Consider the following 25,464-nt stretch of genomic DNA (forward strand, 5'->3'; position numbering starts at 1 on the left):
CCAGCGCGGGCAGCACAGGGGCAGCTGCGGCTGCGGCGAAAGAGAGAGCAGGCCGTGGCCACTGCAGCTCGCTCTCTCGCCGCCGCAGCCCTTGTCCTTGCTGGCGTGGGCAGCACAGGGGCAGCTGTGGCTGCAGCGAGAGAGAGAGAGCAGGCCGTGGCCACTGCAGCTCGCTCTCTCACCGCCGCGCCCCTTGTCCTTGCCGGCGCGGGCAGCACAGGGGCAGCTGTGGCTGCGATGAGAGAGAGAGCAGGCTGTGGCCACCGCAGCTCTCTCTCTCGCCGCCACCGCCACCCGCTCTCTCTGCTCTCCCCAGCGCGCACGATGCATCGTCCCTGCGTGATGACGTCACTCCTGAAGTGATATCCTCATGCTCATTGTGAGCACGTGCGCGGGCACAGTAAGGAAAGCCCCGACGAGGTAGGAGCCAGCGTCCCAGTCTCCCGCTGGGAGACTTGAGGGACCTGGCAACCCTATCATACATATTATGGCATATTAATTGTTGCCAAAATATTTCATACTTAAGCAATAACCATATCCTTAAAATACGTTTTGATGCCTGCAGTATACATAGGAATTATTAGCTAATGCTGTAGATTTTCTTGCATAAAACTTTCAATGCTGTACATTTTGAGTGAGCAAAACCTTGTCATAAAAACTATTTCACTCATTAAAAAAAGAAATTATTTCATAATATTTCAGTACTCCCTGAAATAGTTTTCATAGGGAAAACTGAAATTAGCAACCAGCAGCCAAAACAGTTTGCAAAGGCTGTGTGAAAAGGGCCCTAGAAATCCATGTTTTACAACAGAAGTCATTGTAAATAATTCTCTGAAAATGTACACTCTAATAAATCAAAAATTGATTCCGTTGCTCCGCAAATGTCTTGATGTATTTCTGTTGTCTTCTTTTTCATCATATCTGTTGAGTCAGCTTGTAACTTGGACCAAGTTCTCTTTTATCAGTCCTCAGTTATTGAGTTTTTTGGTCATTTTTACTTCTATGCAAGTTCTGTTCTTACTGAAACCATTACATTGCTAATTAGTTCTTAATAGTGTTTGCTGACACAATCCGATAAATATAATCAGAATAATTAATGGGTTAGTAGTAAGCAGACTAATACTAGTAATATTCTAAATAATGTGTATTATTTTCTTCACCAGTACTATATATAATAATGATGATTGTGATATATATCCAATTGTGTAGCAACTCTTCCAGGAATTCACTAACCTTGGAGGAAATGGGCCTTAGAAAATACACACAACATCTGTGAGCTTGGCAATAAAAATCCTTAAAAATACTCCAGGTTGGGAGCAATTTTAGGTTGACAGATAGATTGGGAAACAGGATGAACATTTGGGTTCAGGTTTCACCTTTTGGTCAAGCTGTCCAGAAAGCCAAGATGGATGGTTTTCAATATCCTGTCCTGAAGGTTGAAACTCAGAGAGCAGGACTTGAGAGGGCAGATCTTAAACAGCGGGCTGGATAGTATGGGAGGAGATGGTCCTTCAGGTACCATGGCCTCAAGGAGTTTATGGCTTTAAAGGTTAGAGCCAGCACTTTGAATTGTGCCCAGGATTAGATGGGTACTGCAGAATTTGCAGCACAAGGGCGATACAATCCCAGTAACCCCAACCCCCGACAGTAGCCTAGCTGTGTCATTTTGGAGCAATTGACTTTTTGAACTGTTTTCAAAGGCAGCCCAACATAGAGCACATTACAGTAATCTAACTTGGATGTGGATCAGAGCATGTGGCCAGATTTGTTTTTGGAGGAACAGAGCTGGTAAAAGGTGCTACATGCAATGGAGGAGACATGAGCTTCCAGCCGTAGACCAGGATCTAGTAGCAGCCCCCCTACAAACCGGTTCCTTGAAGGGGAGTGCAACTGCCCCTCCAGCACAAGCTGGATGCACAGTCCCTGATCAGCTTTTCTGTTGACCAACAGCACCTCAGCCATTTCTGGATTGAAATTCAGTTTATTAACTGTCATCCATCCCACCACCTTCCGCATGTATCTGTACTTCAAGACGAGGCTGGCTTAGCTGTATAAATAGCATAAGTGCCTCAGGGCTGTCTTTCTTGATGGGGAGAGCACATCTACAATCACCTACAATCAAGACTAAAGTCCTTCCCTTCACAATCGCATCACCCTTAATTTATTAGAATATTTATATGACCTACTTACAAAATAATAACAATAATAAAATATTGGCGTTGAGGGGAACATACAAATTTTTTTTTAAAAAAGAGTTAATAAAAAAGTTGCTAGCAACAGATTAAACATAAAATCACACAGAAGTTACGTTAAAATGTTCCTGCCAAAAGTTGGGCCATGCTTGCCCAGCAGTTCACCAGCCAGATGGATAAATGCTTGCTATGGGGGGGAAAGAATCACTGGCGATCTGACTGTTAAAAGAGAAGGGCCAAGCATGGGCTCATAGAAGACAGCATGCCATAGTCTAAAGAAGCTTTTTTTTTTTTACCGCACCTCTTCTTTCCCTCTTAGCCTTACAGGGAAGACCTGCTGGGCTTCACTTATTTTAATACTTCAAGAAGGTATATTTAGGGTTGCAGCCAAAATAATTTCAGATGTGTAGTTGTGTTGGTCTGTAGTAGAAGAGCAAGATTTAGGTCCAGTAGCACCTTAAAGACTAATTAGATTTCTGGACCAGAATCTAGCCAGGCTTATGTTGATGATATTACTTTAATTCCATGTCTACTATAGACAAATGTTGATTGTTATTAAAATTTTGCATCATTCTTTTGCTTTGTCAAATGTATCACAAATTTATGTGCCATTGTTTTCTTTTTAGTGTAACATATTTTGTTCTTCATTGTCATTAAGAAAGAAAGAAGGAGATTGTTCCTTCCAAACGGGATCACGTTCAGTTGTTTGATCATGCGTTCAGTATGATTGTTCCACTTTTAGAGGTTAAGTAAAAAACTGCCTATATGACTTGCATATTTTGCAATACTGTAATGTAATTTAGAGAATTGCATTGAAGTGTTACAATGGAGACAAGGTGCTCAGATCACCGACTGCCACTCCTCTCCAGGTAGGAGAGGAGCCAGAATGCTACAAGTTCCAGAGAGAGTGAGATCTCAGCGGGAGGGAGGGTCCAGGATGATGGATCTCCCACATCGCTTTGAGGTACTCTCGAAGAAGGACGAGCTAACATCTCTGCAGCACTCTTTGAGTCGTTGTTCGGCATAAGCCTGCCAGGACCCAAGCTTCAGAACCAGATTTGGCTAATGGGTAACGAATGAGGCAGCACGAAAGACCCAAACGGAACAAATCAAGGTTAAAGATTTTAATCTGGCTTTCGGATTTAAGAAGAGAAGGAAAATCTCTACTAAAAATGAAAATTGTGGACTGAGATGATAGAATAAGACAGGAGCAAGATGTCTTGAAGGAAGATTTGAAATTTGAAAGATTATAAAGCGTAAAAGAAGAGAAAATAACTTTTGTTTATGCATACTTGCGGTTTGGAGAGAGATAGCTGGCTGTGAGAAAAGGGGAGGAGGTGGAGGAATGGCTGAGTAAATATCGCGAGAGAACGGAATGCAAGAAGAACACCGAGCGGAACTGCCTAGAGAGGCTTGATTTGGAAAACAGGAAGAAGGAAGCAAAGCAGCAAAGAAGTCCCTGACGAAGCAACGCGAGAAATAGCAGCGAGAAGGCAAGAGGAAGGGGATATTCATCACTTTGAACTACCTTAAAGTTGCCATAGAGACTCTCCGCCCGATATCTGGTGAGATTAAAATAATACGAATATTTAAAGCAAAAGATAAAGATGTCGGGGGGGGGAGAAATCTAGTGTAAATTTGAAGAGAGTGGAGAAGAAACGGCAGGCTGCTATGCAATCAGCTATAAAATCGTTGGGAGAAAAAGTTGCAGAGGGACATAAAGTGTTGATACAACTTATTCGGGAAACAAACGAAAGTTTAATTAAAAGCATTAAGGATATATTTAAAATAGTTGTGGAATCGAAAGATGAAGAGCAAGCAACTAGGCAGACAACTCAAGGAGACGAGCAGGCGGCAGAAATTGATTACAAAACAGCAGGATGTAAACAACAAAAATGCAAGGGGCGAGGAGAAACGGAGCAGTACTTGCAAGAAGAACTGAATGAAGATTTATTAGGATTTTTAAAGATTCAAGTGCAAGGATTAACAACAAGCATGAAAGAGAGAGCCATTCCCAGTTACTTCAAGTGGAAGAAGCTACCAAGTGATAGAAGAATTCAAGTGAAGAAGAAAGCCGAGAAAAGTAATATGAATACAAGAATCAAGCTACAAGTGGGAGTTACTTACAAGACTAAGGCCACAGCTTAAAGTCTGAAGAGTTTAGTTTTCATTTCTTAGAAGTGGGATGATACTAAATTGATTTAGATAATTGATACTAAATAAATTTATATATAAAACGGTAGAAGGAATTAAGAGGAAGGTAAAATTGTTAATAGTTTTTTTTATTGTTTGTCTATTTGTAGAATTGGGATGTATGATGCAAATGAAATGTTGTGAGCTAAATGAAGAAATTAGCAAATTAACACAAGTGGAAAAATTGGGAAATGTAATGGAAAGTTAACTATGCAAATTGATACTAAGCAAATTTACATATAACTGTAGAAGAAACTAAGAGAAAGGTTAAATTGTTAATTTTAATCTATAGTGCTATTTGGGAAAATATTAAGCTAAATGTATTTAGATAAAAAAAAGGGAATTATAAATGAATGGTTTGAAGAAAGGTATATGAGCAAAAGAAATATGTTCTGATGGCTTTTTAATAGCTTATTAATAGTTACAGAATTGTATTAAGTAATGGTAAGTTAGGATTTTACCTCTAGTTAGTAGGGATAAAGGAAAAGTAATATAGAACAAATGATAAGAAAATACGGGACTGTAGTGCTGTCGGGAGTCTGCACAGAAAAGGGGGGAGGGGGAGGGGTTGGGATGCATTTAGGGACAAAGGGGGAAATGTATTTGTAAGATATGAATGAATTGTATGTCAACCCATCCAATAAAATTGTTTTTTTTTTTAAAAGAACTTGTGAGGGTACTTCACTTTTCCCTGAATCCTATTCCCCACACTATTTCCTCTTTCCTTCCTCCTGGCAGCCTCCCTATGTTCTTATCCTTCAAACCCAGTAAACAAGTTACCTTTTATCTGTCCCCCATCTTCATCTATATTTAGTAATTTGCTTCATTTGTATATTGGCTTTCTCCACAATGGGAACTCAAAGCAGCTTACAAAATTCTCCTTACCTCTGTATTATCCTCACAACAACCCTGAGAGGTAGGTTAGACTGAGTGTGTATGACTGGATCAAAGTCACCCAGTGAGCTTCCACATCAGAGTGATGATTCAAACCTGGGTCTCTCAGATCTTCCTCTGGAATTCTAACTACTACATTACACTGGCTTTTGTGGGTGGGAGCTGCTGTTGAACAATGGCAAGCAGCCAGGCCTGGCTGACTTACATGGTATCAAGTCACCTGGTGGTTTCTTCTGGGCCTGGCCCCAATGAGTCCTCCCTCAAAGGCCAACACAGGCCTAGAAAGGACCCTGTTCCTTCCCCTTGCTTTTCCTAGCAAAAAGCAAGCCTGGAATTCTGGCTAAACTGTTATGGTTGCCTAGCAACAGCCACTGAAAGCATCTGGTTAATGCTGCTGGTGCTCCTTTTATCATTTTGGATTTTTTAAATTCCCAGTGTATTTTTGTTTAGATCTCAGATTTTTCTGCAAAGGTAGGGCATTTTTCAGGTTGTATAGGAAGATGTGTCTTGTCTGTTCATGGCTCCAGTATGTGGATTTAAATATCCTCAGCTCAAGGCCATTTGGCTATTAGTATGTAAGATAGATGATGAATTTCAAAATAGAAATAATTAATAAGGTATTGCTTGTGTTTCTGTGAAATAAAATGATAATCTGTAAACAGAAAAATATGTTCAAGCCATCTCATGTAAAGAAACTTTCTTTTGTAATATGTAATTGAACATCTTTTAGTCTCCTGTAAGTCTTTCATTTTATTCCTGACAGTAATTTTAAAAATCTGATGACATTTGAAATACTATTCAGGGTATTCGTGTGCTTTATTTTAAAGTTCTGTGAGAATGTACTATTTAATAGTGAATGCCAGTCAATTGTGGGGGACAAGAATGAAGTGCTTTAATAACAAATAGTCTGCATTATTTTTCTTTCTAGAAAAGCTAATTGCTTATCAAAGGGAATTTCATGCTTTGAAGGAACGTCTTCGCATAGCTGAGCACAGAACCTTGCAGCGCTCCTCTGAATTAAATGCCATTTTGGAGCAGTTCAGACGTGCAGTGGCAGAAACAAATGGAAGTAAAGATGCATTGAGCAGTGTTTCAGGTACAGATCAATGTGTTTAGAATTTGAAGTGATTGTTGTGATGGACAGGAGAAGATTCCACCCTCTTCCCTTCTCCCCCCCATTTAGCTTGGACCAATTGGATTTGAAAGGCTGAATGGGATCTTAGAGTGAGGGTGAAAAACTGTGGGGAAAGAGGGGAACAGCCAACAACCAACTGAAAAAAAATGAGAGATGGTTCTGGAGGGAGAAGGAAAAAGATCCTGAGTAGGCAGGGAATCCAACAGTGACTTTAGAGTAGAGATGGGCACGAACCGAAATATGAACCAAAGTTCGTCACAAACAGGCCGGTTTGTGGTTCGTGAACCAGTGGTTCATCAGAGCCCATTTCTGATGAACCGCCACGAACTTTAGGGTGGTTTGTTTGGTTCGTTTTTTGGTTCGTCACTGCAGACAGCCTGGTTTCAATCAACCAGTTTCCTAGGTAATGGGGGTTGGGCTTTCTGCAGACCTTATGCTGATCCAAAAGTGACCTTCTGTTGACCCGGAAGTGGTGATTTGCTGGCCTGGAAGTGACGTATTCACGAACCAAAATGAACCAGTTCGTGAACTTGGGCAGGTTCGTGAAAGTTCATGGTTTGTGAAATATAACAAACCACAAACCGTATGGTTCAGTTTTTTTTCTGGTTCGTGCCCATCTCTGTTTGAGAGTTGTATGTAGAAAGGCAGGGTCTGGGTGCTGTTCCTGTATAAAAACAGTGCAATACAAAGGCTTCTCTTCTTATTGTTTCTAAGACTGCTGAAAGCATCAGCATTGTAAATTATCAGCATAAAGCACCTCTGAGCTCTTATAATTGAGTCATCTATCAGACTAGAGTGGGAAGACCTTAAATGCCCCGTTTACCAAGTAGATAAATGTATGTTTTGTTATTATATTTGACTCCTGTTTTCATATCAATCCGTATAACATACAATACACTCTACTGGATTCAAGGAAAAGGGATCCTGATTGGTATCTGCTGTGTTGTCTGGTTCAGGATTAAAGAATCCTGGGTGTTAAAGGAAGAAACACTGATAAAAGAAATCTACTTTGCCCTACGCACTTAAAGTCTGAAGATGGATCTTTTAGTAAACGGTGTGGGTGGTTTGAGGGACTTGTTATTGTTGAGCCTGAGGGACTTGTTATTGTAAGGTGGTATAAATGTAAAATAAATTAAAATAAATTTTAAAAAACTAGAGAAGGTCCTTGATCAATGAGTGTAACAATCATGCTTCCTACTTCTATCCTTTTCATTTCTTGCTGACTTGTGCAGTTGTAAATAACTGTCTGTAGAAGAACTTGTAAAAATTATTTTACAAATAGCTTCTCTATTGTATATTTTCTCCAAAGTTAACGACTCTGCATAATAAAGCAAGTGTTATTCCAGCACATGGTCTAGTGAGTCAGAAGTCAGTTTATTGCTGGAATAATCTTTGTTCATCTTTAAGGTACCATTGGACTCTTGTTTTATTCCTCTGCTTCAGATTAACATGGCTACCCATTTAGAAGTAACTCTGTATAGGGTAGCTCAAACTTTGCTTCACCTTGGAGAGGGTTACAAAGCAGTCACAGAGCAATATTCAGATTTATGCAGACTTCATTTACTTGTTTTAAACTGAATGTTTGGACACAGAGGGAAATGGCATACCATTCAGCTGGAGATATTACTTGGTGCTTGTTAATTGAAACCTGAAACCAGAATCAGTCCAGCAATATCAAAGACACTTTCTTTTTCACAACATGGCAGCGAATAGAAATTGGGTAAAATGTCTGAGGGGCAATCACATTGCAGCTGCAGGGAAAGGAATTTCTGAAGTCCTGAGGAGCCCAATTCAGTTCAGGATGATGGTACGAGGCTCAGTGGGGCACATTACTCCCTCTGAGGCCATTCCACTCAGGAAAACAGAATTGGGAGACAGTAGGAGCTCTTCTTTTCCCTGTGCCTTTGTTCCAAGTTGAGTCAGATACCTGTGTGTACTTTAAAAATTCCTTTCCCTGCAACTGCTGTGTTCTCTGGGCCTGATTCACCAAAATTTGTCATTTGTAGTTTGGCCCTGCTTTGGTTGTTGTTGTTGTTGTTGTTGATGATGATGATAACAACAACATTTGATTTATATACCGCCCTTCAGGAAGACATAACACCCACTCAGAGCAGTTTACAAAGTATGTTATTATTATCCCTACAACAATACACCCTGTGAGGTGGGTGGGGCTGAGAGAGCTAAAAGCTGTGACTGACCCAAGGTTGCCCAGCTGGCTTCAAGTGGAGGAGTGAGGAATCAAACCCGGTTCTCCAGATTAGAGTCCCGCACTTTTAACCACTACACCAAACTGGCTCTCTGGAGAGTTTTACACTTTGTGGCTATGTACTGCTTTCAGACAACTTATTTGTGTAGCATTAGGAGAAACCGTCCCCTTGCCACTGCAGAAGTGTCAACTCAAATCTAGAATAGGTGGCTTATTATATAGAATCAATGGGGAAAGACTTGCTGTAATGGAGAATTATTTAAGCGATGTGTGAAAGGATGGTTGCTTATCCATATGACCATTCTTGTAACTCTTTACAAAACAAAATAAAAAAAGGGCTGCCTTTTCTCAGGATTTTCCAAGCTCAAGGAGTAGTTTTAAGAGTGACTTTTCACAGTCAAATTGATTAGGCTGTGACCAACTTGTGGTGTAGTCTAATTAATTTCTCCACTGTATTGGCTTGCCTAGAAAGTGAACAACACACCTGCATGAAAAGGAGCAAGTGTGTGGCTAGCAGTGGACACACACAGCAGTTAAATAATAGTGTGGCTTTGGTAGTCAGCATCAACACACTTTGATGGTATTTCTCTCCCCCCGCCCCCAATAGTGTTTACAATGGCTACGAGGCTGTCTTCATTTTCAGTATCTGCCTCAACCATATGGAATGGTCTTCTCTAATTTTGTTCTACTGTAAACCAGCCTGAACATACAGAAAGGTAAAACACCCATTTTTATGTAAGTGTTGATTTTTTTTTAAAAAAAATGTTTAGTTCTTTATAAATCTTAAGCATCTCATTCTTATCTTTTTGTTAGTTTTTATAGTTAGATAAGTTGTCATGTATCTTGTATTGTGTTTTCAGATGAAACATTAAAATTGTTGAAGGAGCTAACAAGCAGAAAATCTCTTCAAGTGCCAAATATATATTACCACTTGCCTCATTTGCTGAAAAATGAAGGAAGCCTTCGGCCATCTGTACAGATTGGCCTTGGACGAACAGGAGGTAAATTGATAAAATTTATGTTATTTATTCACTTAAATATACGCCCTTTAGGCTTTGTGGCTATAGCTATAGGTCAACATGACTTACAGAACAATAAAGAAAACATTTATTTTGCGTGTTATCTCTTAGAATTCAGTTTGAATCCAAGATGGAAAAGGTTTTGTCTTCAACTCTCTCTTTTATTGTCTTATGCAGATCCCACTACTTTTGATGTTAAGGTATATGATAAAAACCACTAATCTGAAATGGCATGTCGTTTACTAAATTAAGATTTTTTTAAAAAAATAGCTATGCATGGAGGGTTTTTTTTACAATTTTAGTAGATTAGATTTTCCATGCTGTGCAAGTTCTATAAAGTACGAAATGTAGAATAAGTAATTGGACTGTCTCTGGCAGTTTACTGCTTTTTGTGAATGTTCAGACTGCACCCAATGGATAGTCATGTTATCTAGATCCAGTGAACCTCTTCATATGAATCTGTAAACTTGCAGTTGCACAGTGGAGATTACTATTTCTTTTCCACACCTCATCCTGTTTACAAGGTAGCTTCTTACACGACCAAGTCATTAGATATGGGCACTGAAAGTTTGGCAGGAAAAACTTGTAGTTCTTTTTAGACATTCATTTGGGCTGTCCACAACTGTAACTGAGCTTGGTGGCCAACTGTTGCTTTCTACTAGCCAGCTGTAAAATCGAATCCCACCATAATAATACCTGTAACAATAAGATAATTGCTAGAGTGACTGGAATTTAAATGAGAAGAATTATTTAAATGTAATGATGAGTTTAACTATCCATCCCTCTTCACTGTCTTTAATCTTATCTACATTAATGAATGCATGAAATTATTTTTTACCTTTAAACTAATTTTGACTCCTTCCCATTTCACATTTTTGTTAGCAAATACATAATTTTTACAACAAGCATAATTACTGTACAACACATACATTTTCTAGCAATGAAATTTAGGCTGATTCATAACAGCTTTATATTGGGAGTTTTAAAGAACAAGCTGCGCAGTATTTGAGCATGTTATACTGTGTTTACTGTTTAAAGCTTTAAATGCTTAGATAAAATTCCTGTCCAAAAGAATTTATTACAGAAGTGAAGAGGATGAAAAATTTTCTAAGAACATTGAGTTCTGTGGCACCTTCAAGTCTTACCATTTTCTGGTACATGAGTTTATACATAGGGTCTACTTTTAAAGTGACTGTTCTTACAGATAAAGAGAGTGGCCGTAGTTTAGTTTAGAGTATATGATTTGTGTATAAGACCCCAAATTCAGACTCTGTATGTTCAGATAAAAGAATCTCAGATAACATGGCTGGGATGATCTGTAGTTGAGTATCTGAATTCAGCTACCAGTTGGACCAGTGTTGGGCTGGTTGGACCAATGGTATGACCAATGGCTGCCATCCTGTGCACACTTGCCTATTAAATCCAGTAGAACTTCTAAATATACATATGATCAGATTGAACATCACTAAAAATCCCTGCCTGGATTTGGAAAACTTTTTTTGTAAAAAACAGTAAAAATCTGGTTTCAGAACTCTTCTCTGTGAGTTAGCCAAAAGCAGGGTCATTTTTTTTTAAATAGCAGTGTTGTGTGTGCACTCTCTTTTTCTCTGGTTATGAAGATAGTAATAGAGAAAGGAAAACAGAAAGGACAGCAAAAGACAACTTCTTTTAAGCTGCTCAAAAACATCTGGAATGAAAGTAAAAAGTCTGCTGCAAGCCCCATGCTAGAAGCTCCTTAAAGTGCAGTGCAGCAAATTCCTTTGCATTAAATGATGCTCACCAGGATGTATAATATCCTCACTACTTGTGAGGTGATGAACACCAGGGGCTGCTGTCCAGAGGCTGACAACTGACAGGAGGCTTCCATGGGGGGACCCTAGCTGGTGACATCACAGGTGATGCAGTGTTGATACTTCCAGTGTGACCTGGAAGTAACATAATTGAATAGGGTGTGACACTGTACTATTTGCCTCAAACTCTATGGTTTAACTGTAGAGTTTGGAGCAAAAGCTAGAGTGTATCACTTCCAGGTTGCAATAGAAGTGACATCATGTCATTGCCAGTGCCACCAATTGTCCCTTCCATTTTCCCCAGAGTTTCCCCCCTTCTGCTCAGCTGAGCAACAGTGGGAATATCTGGCACATGAGAGGTCTCTTGCCTAAGTGGGAGGCATAGCTTCCCTTGTAAGCACTCAGTATTGGAACAGTGAACATTTCCTATGCAAAGGTTATACCAGGAAAAAAAGTAATGTATAGCCTGCAGAGATATAGCTCAGGAGAGGGGCTGTTGAGAAAATATGAAAAACCCCTCAGTGTGTACGGCAGTGATACAGCACAATTATTTGAATGAGGGTCTAAGTTGTGTATGTGCCTGTTTTCATTATTTTATGCATATAATGATACTGCCGAATGCCACTCTTGCAAAATATATTAACAAGGCCCAGTCAGGAACACAGCCCTTGGAAAATGCTCACTAGGATTCTGAATATCTGCAAAGCATTCTTTTCAGATCCATTATGTTGCTCTGCCTGTATTGCTGCTTCTATCTTTTATTCCAAGCTTTTAAGTTTTCATCATATAACTTCTCCTGGTTTGCTTGCTTTTGTAAAAAACAACAACCAGAATAACTGCAAATAGTGAGATTTTGCATCATGTGGGTTTTGTATAGTTGTAACAAGATGTGTTTTTGCTAATGCATGTCAGGTATGAAAGTAACATACTAAACTATTATGTGTTTCCTATGAAGGGATGTGCGTGTGTGTGTGTGCTCATCTGCGTGTGTATGCACGTGTGCATGGAAGCTATCCTAATGAGAATTAACTCAGTGTATATTTTGACAGGCGAATTAGCAAAAAGGTTAATAAAAATCCTAAATGTTTCCCTTTGAGTCAGGTTTAGTGAAATGTAGTGGCATGTTCAAACACCACATCCATATCTCCTGAATCTCATCTTGTATTTAATAATTTGGGGGGGTTGGAGGTAAATTTGAACTTTTTTCTAAAGAGTAAAGGTATATGAGGTTGGAGGTAAATTTGAACTTTTTTTTAAGAGTAAAGGTATAGGTTGAAAATGTAGCACCTCGGTAATCTGTTGAATTTAGGCAACAGATTTTTTCTGCTCTGAGGTTTTCCATAACAGATTCCACATAGAATTAGGTGCTAGAAATTCCAGGTCCTCATAGGGACAGTCTTAGTGATACTGGGGCCCTGGGCAAAAGTCCAGGATGGGTCCCACCACCAGGGCCAAGCAAGGAGTGGTCCTTGCCCTGTGTGAAGTGGCCAGAGCTGCTGCCACTAGAAGCTAGCCACTTAAGCTCCAAACAGGTTGGACATAGCTGATAGCAGGACCCCACTCCTTGAGGGGGCAGTGCTGAGGATGGTCAAGGTCTCTCCCAACTTGGGGCTTGGGGGCAGCTGCCCGTGTTTCCAGTTAGCTAAGACCATCCATGCTTCCTCCCCATTGGCTGATGAGAAAGATGCTTGTCTGAATGAGAAGTTGAGTACAAGGGATTTTTCAGTTTGATGGACTGGGAACAAATGTGGAGGTTTTGATGTTACTAAGTATGAACTGGATACTTGGCCAACAGATTTGTTTAAACAGGAAAAATTCAAAGTTACAGAAAGTGTGTTGGAAAAAGCTTCTAGCACCAAATGTATATATTCCAACCTGAATAAAATTAATATTTTTTCTCTGCTAAAAGAAGTACTAAAACTGCATCATGGCTTCTCTGTAGTCTCACATGGCAACTGTGCATGTGCAGGTCAACCTTGGGTGGGTGAGCTGCTGCCTCCTTCAGTTCTTCTCTTGCAACCACTGAAGAAAGACATCTTTCTCTGGTTCCAGCTCTTCTTTTTCTTGGATGTGAAGCCTTCGACTTCGTGACATTGAAGGAACTCTTCAAGGAATGTTCCTCCTGTGGAACAAAGATGGCGCAATGTGATGTGCACAACAAGTGCTTTTTACTGTCGAAGTGAACTACACAACACCTTGAAGTGCGCTGCGTACAAACAATTTATGCCCAAAGCATGCCACTAAAGCACATCTCAGTTCAAGGCTACACTGTGGGAGTCAGCCCTAAAAGGTTCTGCTCCATTGGTTCCAGCAGCCAGTGATGAAGAACCAGAGAGCTCCAAATGCACTTCTCTAGTTTGTCCTACAGCTTTGAAGCTTGAATCAGATTCCAAGGATGCTCCAGTTCCTTTTAGAAGTCAGTCAGAGCCACCAGCCAAAAAAGCAATGATGAAAATGAAACATCTTGAGAAGTCTCTTTCATCTACCACTTCAGGACGTGTGTATAAGAAGACATCTTCCTCTTCAGCTCCAGTTCCAGTGGAGCCCTCAGATCGTACGGTGATTCTGAGAACCTCATCCCTGACTCTGAGACAGAGAGATCTGCCTTGCCAGCTTCACTGAGATGATGGAAACCTGAATTGATGGAAACCTCTGCAGTAATTTCTCTGCTACATCCATCTCTGGAGTCTACCTCGAGTGGCCAAAAGGACTCAACAGCACTGGCTAAGCCCCGTAAACAACTGGAGCTTTTGCAGCATCATAAAGCACCATCAGGGTTCCAATACTCACCTTGTGCCTTTCCTTGCCAGTCTTTTGCTTACCATACCATTACTTTCATCACCACTACTTTTACCTATAATAATTTTTATATTTGCTCCCACTCGAAACTAAGGCACAGGTCACAGTCTTCGATAGTTCCACAACCTGCACCTGAGGCTATAACACTACATTACCCACCCTTAGAACCCTCTAGCCCCTCTGATGAAGAGTCAGACATTGGTTCCAGTACAGTCTTGGAACCGTCCCTACATGAAATAGTCACCAGTTTGCATAGATAATACAACTGCAACACATTATTTAAACAAACTGGGTGGGCATGGTGTCTCTGGCTCTATGCCAGGAATCCTCCCTCTTTTGAGAGTGGGCAGTTCTGCACCATGTGAGTTTATGGGCCAGTGTCCTTGCAGAAAAGACAATATCCTTGCAGATGCTTTAAGCCACTCTCCCCATCAGAATTACAAATGGTCTATACAGATGAGGTGCCTTCTCCCAAATGCGGGGGAAGAAGGTCCCTTTTCACTCAGCCAAAATATAAATCTTTTCTCAAGGGGTTTGGCCAACTTATATGCACCGGCGTCTAACTCCACTTCCCAAAGCAGTTTCTTGCTGGTCCTGTCATCACTTGTATATAAGCCTTTTGAACCCCCTAGCCACCTGTCCTCTGCAATATCTCAGCTAAAACAACCCTTTGAGTGACTATTATATTGTATCACCTGTATTCTTCCCAACTCCACAAGATGACAAAGAAAGAACACTCCATGCATCAAACATGCATTATCTTTTTATTTGAACAGAACAGCAGAATTTTGAAAGGACGCTAATCTTTTTATGGCCTTTAAAGGGCCCAAGAGAGGTCAGAAAGTCTCCTCTCAAACTATTTCAAGATGGCTCATTAGGACCTGCTATGCTCAAATTAAAGAACCTTCTCTCCTGCAACTCCAGACGCTTTCCACACAAGCCCAGTCCACACATCTTTCAAGCAGGGAATCCCTCTGAAAAATTTTTGCAAGACCACTGTGTGGTCCACTCCTTTGACATGCATCAAGCACTATGCAATTGATGAAGACTCCAGTTGGGGCGCAGCAATCAGCAGGGCTCTCCTTGAAACTCTGTTCAGCTGAAGAGCGTCATACCCACCTCCAGAGTAAGTCAGCTTGCTGATCTTCCTTGTGGGGCTGCACAAAAGCCATGACAATGAAAACAAGGTTGCATTTACCTGTAACTGTTGTTCATCAAGTAGTCTTCTGTGCAGGCAGACATCCCTTCCTCTGAACCCACTATGAACTCGTCCTGCTGTCACCTTCTTCAGCAGCAGTCTTCAAGAACTGAGGAGGGAGCCACTTGCCCGCCCTTTTATAGGTGCTCCCAGGCAGGAGGAGAGTGTGTGAAAAGGGCAGGTGAGTGGCTTGCACTGTCAGGAGCTTTGGAATGTCCGCGGCTGGCCTGCGCACATGCAGTTCCCATGTGTGCCTACACAGAAGATCACTCTATGAACAACAGTTACAGGTAAGCGCAACCCTGTTTTTTCAAAGGTATGAAATATTTCCTTTGTACAAAACGCAGTGAAACTTTTAGCTTATGATGCACAAATCATTTTCTAATTCTGTCACTTTTAAAAATAGTAATAACTTCTCATTTATACCTGCAGTTTTGAACCTCCTCATGGTTTACTCCCCCCCCCTAAGTATTTTGAAATGCTGCATAACAAAATCCTCTTTCCCTTCCTTGCTTGACCTATACAAGCAAATTACTTTTTGTTTGTTTCAGTTTCTATAGTAATGGGAATTCCTACCGTAAAGAGAAAAGTAAGATCTTACCTTACTGAAACTCTTCACTCCCTGATTGATAAGTTGTCTCCAGAAGAGAAACTAGACTGTGTTATGGTCGTCTTCATAGGAGAGGTAATCCACTTGCATTTTTCAGGTTGTCCCTAACTAGTCCTCTATGGTGTATTGTATATGTTTATGCCTCCTACATACCATGATTCATTTCCTTTTGACAAATGCTTATGCTATAGTTGGATCGATGATTCTGTTTTCAGCTTATGAAAAGGCACATTATACCAATTTACATGATCAATTTTTCTTTCTTTCTCCTGTGCCTAGGAGGCTTCAGTTCAGTAGGGAAAATTAAACAGATTTTAAAACATTCCACAAAGATACAGGGATGCTTGTCTGGGTAAAGAATTCTGTATTTCTGGATGTTAGAACTGGGCGATAGCCTTTCTAGTGGGGATGCACCTGAGTATGTGCGAGAGTCTATTATTTCCTCCTGGTTAAATACAATGTAGGCAGAAGGTGCTGAAGAGCAAGCAGAGGCTTGAGATGCACGAACTACAGTCCTGTGCACACGAATTGGGGGTAGAGCTTGCCTGCAATAAACAGAGGGAAACCCATTTCTGCAGTTCCTGTCTGGCACATATGTTCAGTTATGTTAGGGACTCAAGTACACTCTGGCAATCTTTTGAGATTCAAAAGGTCAGTGGCAATCTCTGCCTTGATTAAAGTCCCAAGAACATATGGTTGCTGTTTTCTGGCACATAACAGTGGGGCTAGAACTTGGCCTTAGAGGGAAGATTCCATTGCAGTCTTCTTGAAGTAGTGATGGGAGCTCTAGGCCCTGTACTATGTTTTGCTGATATGCATCAAAGTTTAGGATTTGTCTCAAGAGTAATATTGGTACACAAGAGGGTTTCAGGTATAACAGAACCAAAAATACAGTCAGGCCTTTGCCCCAGGGACCCTGCAAATTAAGATTCAACACTGAAGGTGATTACAAAAAAGAGAGGAGGAAAGAGTAACCAGAAATGAGTATCAACAAATATAGTTTCACGTGTTTGGGCTTTTGGATTTGGATTTCCATTCTGCACATTTTTTCCAAGAGAGATCTCAGGCAAAGTAGAATATGACTAGGTCTCTTTCAACAGAATGTGGGTATTTTAGCAAACATGAATGAGACTGTTTTCTCTTACCTCTTGCTTTTAAAAAGCAGAGACTACACCATGCATAATAGCAAATGCCTGTTCAGTTACCTAATTAACATGAGTATATTGACTGTAGCACAAATAAAATGACTGTGCCTAACTGATTAAGATCCAGAGGAGTTAGCCGTGTTAGTCTGTAGTAGCAAAATCAAAAAGAGTCCAGTAGCACCTTTAAGACTAACCAACTTTATTGCAGCATAAGCTTTCGAGAATCACAGTTCTCTTCGTCAGATGCATCTGACGAAGAGAACTGTGATTCTCGAAAGCTTATGCTACAATAAAGTTGGTTAGTCTTAAAGGTGCTGCTGGACTCTTTTTGATTTAACTGATTAAGAACTCCCAGAAAGTTGGCTTATTTCTGTGGAATAGTAAATTATAATGCAAAATGACACCTAGATAATTCTTTTTCCGGTTCCAAATTTATATCTAAAGGTTCAAGTGCTTTTTTGCCAAAGGAAAAATGATCTAGTTTACATTTATTGTTGAAATACTATTTAGTTCCAATTTATTTGAACTTAAATTTAGTGGTGAAATGCTGGTCAGTATATTTCAGGCACAGACTTTGTTGAATATCCTATCTGCATTTAAGAATGAAACCTGTTACAGCACTGCAGAGGAGTTAGCCGTGTTAGTCTGTGGTAGCAAAATCAAAAAGAGTCCAGTAGCACCTTTAAGACTAACCAATTTTATTACAGCACTGATATTGTAATTTGCTGCTCTGTCTAATTGGAAAGGTAACATTTTTGCATGCTTGAGGGACTCAATCAATACATTCACTTTGCTATCATTGGGAACTTAGTTTTGGAACTTGTTTATATCTGGATGAAGTTCAAACAGCAGTGAAACATCAAAACCGAAGCAGAATAATGCCCATATCAATTAACTGGGACTAATTGCCTAATTCTAAGCATCAAAATGAAGTACCACGCAGTTCAGTGGGATTACTCCCAGGAAAATGTGCACAGAATTGTATCTATATGCTAAACCCTTGAATTTTAAATTACTTCTAGAGAGTTCCTGATCTATATCATTTGGCATTAGCATTTCTTTTGTTTTCACATGCACAGTGTAAATTAAAAGAGAGGTGGTGAGATGAGGGAACAGCAACAATGCTTTATGTAGAATCGTTGGCTTTGGACTTGTGGCATGCAATTGGCATGTGTTGATTAACCAGGCAGAATGACCCGATGAATTGCAAACATTGGAGCAAATGTGATTCATCCTCTAAATTTGTTGCTGCTGCTATGTGTACAGGGTGGTAGTGCCAATATCACAAATTTCCTGTTGGTTGCCGCTTGTGGTGATGGAGGACGAAAGCAGCTGTGAAGAACTGTTGTTGTGGCTGATGGCTTGGATCTGGCAGTTTGGGGAAAAAAGAGAATGGAAAGGAAACTTTACCTTGGATGCAAAATAGTTTCCTCCATAAAACTCCCTAGAGCGGCTCCCTGGCCTGAATTTTAGCTGTGTTAGATACCGTATGTGTCTTGGTGGCAGACATAGAGAGCCTTCTCAGTTGTTCAGATCTGTGCCCATCATCTAGGTAAGCAAGAGACCTGAGCAAGCTGTCACTGAGTGGGGCCTTGCTGCTGTTTTCTTATTTTTATTTTTAAAATACTGATTAGATGTGTGATCCAATGCAAGCCCTGGGGAAACTTGCACATACTGGTGAACAATATGCAAACTTTTTCCAATGAAAAAAATAGCTGCTCCCTGGGCCTATTTCAGGTTGGGAAAAAGGCATAGGGGGGAGGTTACACCCCCGTACCCATGCAAATTGATCCCAACTAGAATTGGGCCCTGTGCACCTGAAAATCTGAGTTTCCAGTGTATGTTGTCTTGACATAGGACAACCCCTTAAATGCTGTAACATGTATTTAGGCCCTGAGACCTTCTGAAGTTTTTTTTAAAATAAAAAATACATATTTCAGTTATGAATGGTACATATATATATATATTTAAACTGCTGCTTTTCTTAACAAAAGGCCTGATATCAGGGGTCTGAACATTTCTTGGTCCTTGCTGTATTTTATTTTGCCAAGTAAAGCAGTGACTGAAACATACTGTATTGTACATGAAAGGAAGACTACATTTTCCCCAGGTGCACCATCAAGAAAAAGAGGGAGTTTTGTCTTAAATTTATATACATGTTACAGGTATGTCGACAAATAATGTCAAAAAAAACTTTTTTTGTGCAACCTTTTATAGAAGTCATATTATATTAAAGTTTGTCTTCCTTTCGGGTAAATATTGGTATACTTGCAATTCATAAACAAGGCAAGATATGTGTATTGTGTGGGCTGGGTGTTCACTGATAGCCCTAACATTGCAATGTGCTTATCTTGAAGCATATGGTAAAACTGTAGCTTGTAAAAGCAATCTGGTGAATCAGCATCGTGCTGAACGGCTTCTAAGAATGAAATGTTAGTCATTCAGTATCTTGTGTTTTCACAAACATGTTCTGATAACTGTTAGTTGAACAGTAAAAAAATGCTGTGCCTGAACACAGAGGCTGTAAGAATTATACAAGTAATTAAAAGAAAATATGTATAACACACTTGAAAATGTTGTTTTAAAAACAGTGTTCATTTCTTTTTTCAGACAGATCTTGAGTATGTAAACGGTGTTGTTGCAAGCCTAGAAAAGGAGTAAGTTAATAATACGTAAACTGTCATGGAAGTACTTTGATTACAAGTTGGTTTGTCTTTTTACAATTATTTGAGATTAGATAATAATTATGTATGCATGGTTTGTGTTGTTATAAAAAAACAAATGTGTGTATAGCTTGCGTATTATAGGAAATCAGCTAAATAGTTGTACTTGTAAATCAGATTAAAGGATCCAGCATGCCATAAGAAGATTACATTGGCATTAAATAAATGGATTGCATGGGATCTATGCCTCAATCTGGTATGCTAGCACTGAAATATAGAATGGCAAAGTAGCTGACTATCTATTGCAGTAGTAAATAATAGCTCATGGGTAGGACCACATTGCCCTGTTAGAACACCAGAGAATTCCACTAAATTTTATTTGGGGTGCATTGTGCTTTGTTACATTCCGCACCAGCAGGTCCCCCAGAAGGGAGAGGGAGGCAGCTGAGGGAGGGTAAGCTTGAAGCCTTAGAGTGTCCAAGAAAGTCACCTCTCAAGTCTCTTGGTTCCAAGCAACATTTATAATTTTATGTATTTATTCTTATCAGTAGCTAGATGATAGATGGTGACTTGCCCAATACATGGCTGAATGGAAATTTGAACCCAGGCTCAACAATTCCTTGCACCATATTGGGTATGGTGTGTGTTTTTCAGAATATACGTGTATGTTTTTCCGGATGTGTGTGTGTGTGTTTATTAAAAAAACTTTTGTGATTTATAGATTTTCTGCTGAAATAAGTTCTGGCTTGGTGGAAGTAATAGCCCCACCTGCATCATACTATCCGGATCTGACAAACTTAAAAGAGACATTTGGGGACTCGAAAGAGAGAGTCAGGTAAGTAGTTTCTCTTAAATTGTGGGGGCAGTATGTGCAGCCTTCATAATTTTTGTTAGGATACATCAGAAGTGGATGTGTTTTGGGTTTGAAGCATTGGGCTGAATGTATTGGGTAGAATATTGTGCCTATGTGCTGTCTCACTCCATTCTGAGGATCTCCTTAAGGGATCTTGTAGAAGAGCCACTCGTGGATGTGCCCAGCTTGGGGGCCATCATCCAGCTTCATTTGCAGGGAGAAGGGAACCCCCCAATGGCTTAGCCCAGGTGGGATTCCATCTCTTGCCATCCTGTGGTGGTCTCCCAATAGGCAGGCTAGGAAAGCTGCCATCCAGATGGCAGGTGGGTTGTCTGATGCTTGGCTTACATGCCCTGTGTTATGCCAATGTTCTTACTGGCTGTAATCAATAAAGTTGTAGCCGTGTTTCTCTCCAGCACTGTGTGGTGGTTTTTTTGTCCTTGCCCCAGATCTGTAATTGTTACCCTCAAACAAAAGAAGTTGTAGGATTGGATCCAAAGCCAAGTGAAAACAGCCTCTGAGTGCAGGAATGGGAAGGCTGTATAGATTCCTTCCTCCTGCCATTCCCTCCTTAGGCTGCTTTTCACACAATTCTCAAGGGTCTCATTGGGTGCAGCTTTTTTTTAGGGAGGGGCAGAGGGCTGCCACTGAAAGAGGGACCCTTGGGAAAATATCCATTCTACGAACAGAACTCCACTTGCAGGTCTCTTGATCCTGCCTATAAATGAGTTTACTGAAACAAGTTTTCTGGATGACACCGTACTGGGAGAGCTCATTGACAGTGGTGGTGGTCTCCCAGGAGTTGGTACCTGGCTAATGGAAGATCCATTGGAGGCTATGCTGCTTCTGCTCCCTGCCTGTAGGAGTGGGAGCCGAGGAGGTGGCATGACCTGCCTCCCCCCGCCTCACCAATTGCTCTCAAGTGCACACATTATGCTGTAGTTAATTGCATGTCTTTAATGCCTACAGGGAGGTTAAGCTTAGAAAGTTATCAAACTACCTTTAATTTCAGATGGCGAACAAAGCAAAATCTGGATTATTGTTTTCTTATGATGTATGCACAGAAAAAAGGAGTTTACTACATTCAGGTAAATTATGATTTGAATTATTAAGCTAATACTTAAAGGTGATTTGGAATGGGGCCTTTTATCCTTAGATATAATAAATCAGAACTGGTAAAATACACTGAGGTGTCTGTGTGCATGAAATCCGAAAATCTTGGGTCTTGAAGTTGATGCATATTTTTTAACTTATCTTTTAGAAAACAAGGAAGCTAAACCTAAGCAATATTGATTTGCCTGGGTTTTTAATTTAAACTATTTTAACTTTTTTAAAAAATATGACGCAAAGTCTGCTTTCAGATTCTAGCTACTAAGCCAAGAGTACATTTTATTATTTCAGAAACATTTGTAATTGCCAAGGCCATTTTTTATAAATATGATGACTTCATTTGTTGCATAAGGCTGCAGCAAAGCTAGCCAGGGAGACTGAAATGCATCTGCTGACTTTCACATGCTGTACGTAGCAGATCCTCCTGAGTTGTGCAGGCAAAGAACTACAGAGCTGTAAAATTGTGGTTGTTGTATCTTTAAATTGGGTTTCCATCTATCAGAGACGATGTGGGTTTCTCACAAACTATTTAATGTTCCAGTTCAGATATCCCAAGGCCAGGTTGTGATGATTATACAGAAGAGAGAAGGAGGGGGCGGGATTTGTGAGGAGGGAGAAACTATACACAAAGCTTGTGCGGTGGTCTTCATCACCAAACCATAATACAGTGATCTCAGTGTATGACATCTGTACTGGGCCAGTGAATCTAGTCATGCCTTTTGATAGTCAGTCAAAGCCAGCCAAAATTAATTTTATTCTTTATGCAATAACCCTGCACTGTTCTGCAGGTAGCTGAGTATTATCCTTTCATCAAGTAAAGCCCATGTTCGAGAAGAGGCATGGCACAAGAATATTGCTGAATTATTCTACCATCGTAATGGGGGAGGGGTTGCAGATTTTTATTTATATACTTAATTGATACTCTGCCTTTCTCCTCAATGGGGATTCAAAGCAGCTTATATCATTCTCCCCTCCTCTATTTTATCCTCACACCTGTGAAACAGGTTAGGCTAAGAGTTTGTGACAGGCCCAAGGGTACCCAGCACGCTTCCATGGCAGTGGTGGGATTCGCACCTGCGTCTCCCAGATCCTAGTTTGAACTCTCAACACCACTATACCAAACATATAATTTTAGACTGTAGATATAATCCCTGCATAGTTGGACAGCTGTATTATACATCTTAATTTAATATTTTATTTTATTACTTTGGATCACTGTCAATAACTTAATTTTTTTAAAAATGACTTAATGGGATCTGTTTGATCCAAATGTCTAATTAGTAAAGTGTAATTTCGCAGGGATAGGAGAGTTCTTGCTATACATCTTTTCAAGCACTAATATGACGTCAAGGCAAGGCAGGCTTCAGTGAATCCAGTTGTTCCCCACCCCTTCATTTAATATCTAGGTGAACAATTTTAGAATAAAGCCACTGTTTGTCCTCCTTCCATGCTTGGCAAATGCCTTCATAGTACATTTTGTGGAGGCTAATCAGATAGGTAGGTTTAAAATGCATATTTGGCTTGAAATGTATTTTGTGTTTTTTTTCCATTTCACCACTTCTCTGTTTTGCTGGTTTTGCTTTTAATGTAGCTGTTTGGTTTCCTTAGCTTGAGGATGACATCGTTGTCAAGCAGAATTACTTCAGCACAATAAAAAATTTTGCGCTTCAGTTGTCTTCTGAAGACTGGATGATTCTAGAGTTTTCTCAGCTGGGATTCATTGGTAAGGGAATTCCTTTTTGAAATGAGGGTGAGCTCTTTGAAATCTTAGGTTGACAATGTTATGCTGAAGATGAGCCATGAAAATCTTTTAATGTGGAAATGCAATACATTTAATATTTTTAAAAGATGCAGTAAATAGTTCATCCTATAACTCAGCATGTTAGGCTGCTGTAAATTATTATAATATAATCCCTCAATTGAAAATTAGAATAATTGTTATAGTCATCATGGCTGCAGGCCTGAAATAAATGACATATTCTTAAATTGCATCACTTGAATAGGCTTCAGCTTTGTCATCATTAAGCTTCATTAAGTTCTGTTTTTGAAGGGAGCTCCCAGTATCTTTCTCCTTTCTCCACGGTTGCTTTTGTCATACTTAATTAGGGGCATTGTAACCTCGTTCCTCATTCTGAGCTCTGTGTGTGCTTCTACAAGCAGGTAACTGACAGGTTGCCCCATTTACTTTACCAAATGGGATAGATCCATGAGCACACACATTTGCAGTCATGGACTTTATTTAGGATTGCTTTTAATTCACTTTGGCTCTGTGTTTTATTGGCAGTCTTAAACTGTGTTTTTATTCATTTTCTGATAGTTATTATATATATATTGTAAGGTGCCAACTTCCTGCAAAGTAGAAAGGCAGCTAACGTATGTTTTCATTCAATCAATCAATCAATCAATCAATCAATCAATCAATCAATCAATCAATCAATCAATCAATCAATCAATCAATCGATTAATAGGCGACCCTCCTTAGGGGAGCCTTGTCTGCATGTTAGAGATGCAGTATCAGTTCTCTTGATCGGGCAGAAGGAGGAATCCAAGGCATTTGAGAGCTGCAGTAGTACCAAAAAAACATGGAATATGACCTTGCATTCAGAATCTGAGAATCTTCATTTTTGAAAAAGGAATGTTCCCAACTTTCTTGAAGAGAAAGGGGAAAACGCAGTGCTTTTTTGTTGTTAAGTGTGCAAAAGCCAAGGGAACGGTCTGGATAGCACCATTCCCATACTCCCCCCCCCCCCGCCTAATCCTCGGTCCCTCTGCCTCTTCCTATGTGGTACTTACGCCTCAAATTCTTTTAGTTCCAACCCTTTTGTAAAAAAACCCAAATTTCTGGCCAAATGTATAAAAATTACCCACCACATCTTTTTAGTGCAGCATTCCACAGTATCAAGTATAGTAATCTACAGCTTGTTTCTTTAGTCATTCATATTAATATGCTTTTATCCAAACTAAATGAAGTAGTCCCTGGGCCTCTTGCCTGTGGGGTTCTATCTTTTCAACATCCCTGTAAAGCTGCTGGGAGAGGTCATCCAGAGATTTGGGCTGAGTTGCCCCTGTATGTGAATGACATTCAGCTCTATCTTGCACATCCAGCAGACCTCAGGGAAGCTGTGGAAACCGTGAACAGGTTCCTGGAAGCAGTTTTGGGACGGATGAGGGCTAGCAAGCTGAAACTTAATCTTGACAAAATGGAGATACTACTGGTTGGGGGAAGGGTTGACCCAGAAAAGGGGATATAACTTGTTCTGGATGGCGTTGCACTCCCCAAAGCAGGTTCATAGCTTGGGGGAGCTGCTGGATCCAGGACTCCTGTTGAATAAGCAGGTGGCAGTAGCGGCAGGCACCTTTCACCTGTTCTAGGATCTTGCCACTGTGGGGCATGCCTTTGTAACATCTAGATTAGATTACTGCAATGTGTTGTATGTGAGGGTGCCCTTGAAGACTGTCTAGAAGCAGCAATTGTATAGAATGCTTCCAGACCCAACTAAAAATGTTGGTGTTGACCTTTAAAGCCTTATATGGCTTGGGACTAGTGTATCTTAAGGACCACCTTCTCCCATACGAACCTACCCGTCCACTCTAGTCATCTTTGGAAGCCTTGCTTCAAGTGCCCCTGCCATCTGAACCTAGATGTGTGGCAACCCA

General features: G+C 40.2%; 1 protein-coding gene across 2 annotated transcripts in view; it reads left to right on the forward strand.

Annotated features, from left to right (window-relative positions):
• The window catches only part of MGAT4A (alpha-1,3-mannosyl-glycoprotein 4-beta-N-acetylglucosaminyltransferase A), a 102,155-nt gene that overhangs the window by 53,237 nt on the left and 23,454 nt on the right, over positions 1-25,464 (forward strand). For both annotated transcript variants that reach the window (XM_054973487.1, XM_054973488.1), the window contains exons 3-9: positions 6,208-6,375; positions 9,481-9,621; positions 15,978-16,111; positions 19,792-19,838; positions 20,566-20,679; positions 21,710-21,785; positions 23,416-23,530. In XM_054973487.1, coding sequence (XP_054829462.1) covers positions 6,208-6,375; positions 9,481-9,621; positions 15,978-16,111; positions 19,792-19,838; positions 20,566-20,679; positions 21,710-21,785; positions 23,416-23,530 — 795 coding nt within the window. The remainder of the gene's footprint in view (positions 1-6,207; positions 6,376-9,480; positions 9,622-15,977; positions 16,112-19,791; positions 19,839-20,565; positions 20,680-21,709; positions 21,786-23,415; positions 23,531-25,464) is intronic.

This window comes from Eublepharis macularius, chromosome 3 (assembly GCF_028583425.1).
Source record: "Eublepharis macularius isolate TG4126 chromosome 3, MPM_Emac_v1.0, whole genome shotgun sequence".
NCBI classification, from domain to species: domain Eukaryota; kingdom Metazoa; phylum Chordata; class Lepidosauria; order Squamata; family Eublepharidae; genus Eublepharis; species Eublepharis macularius.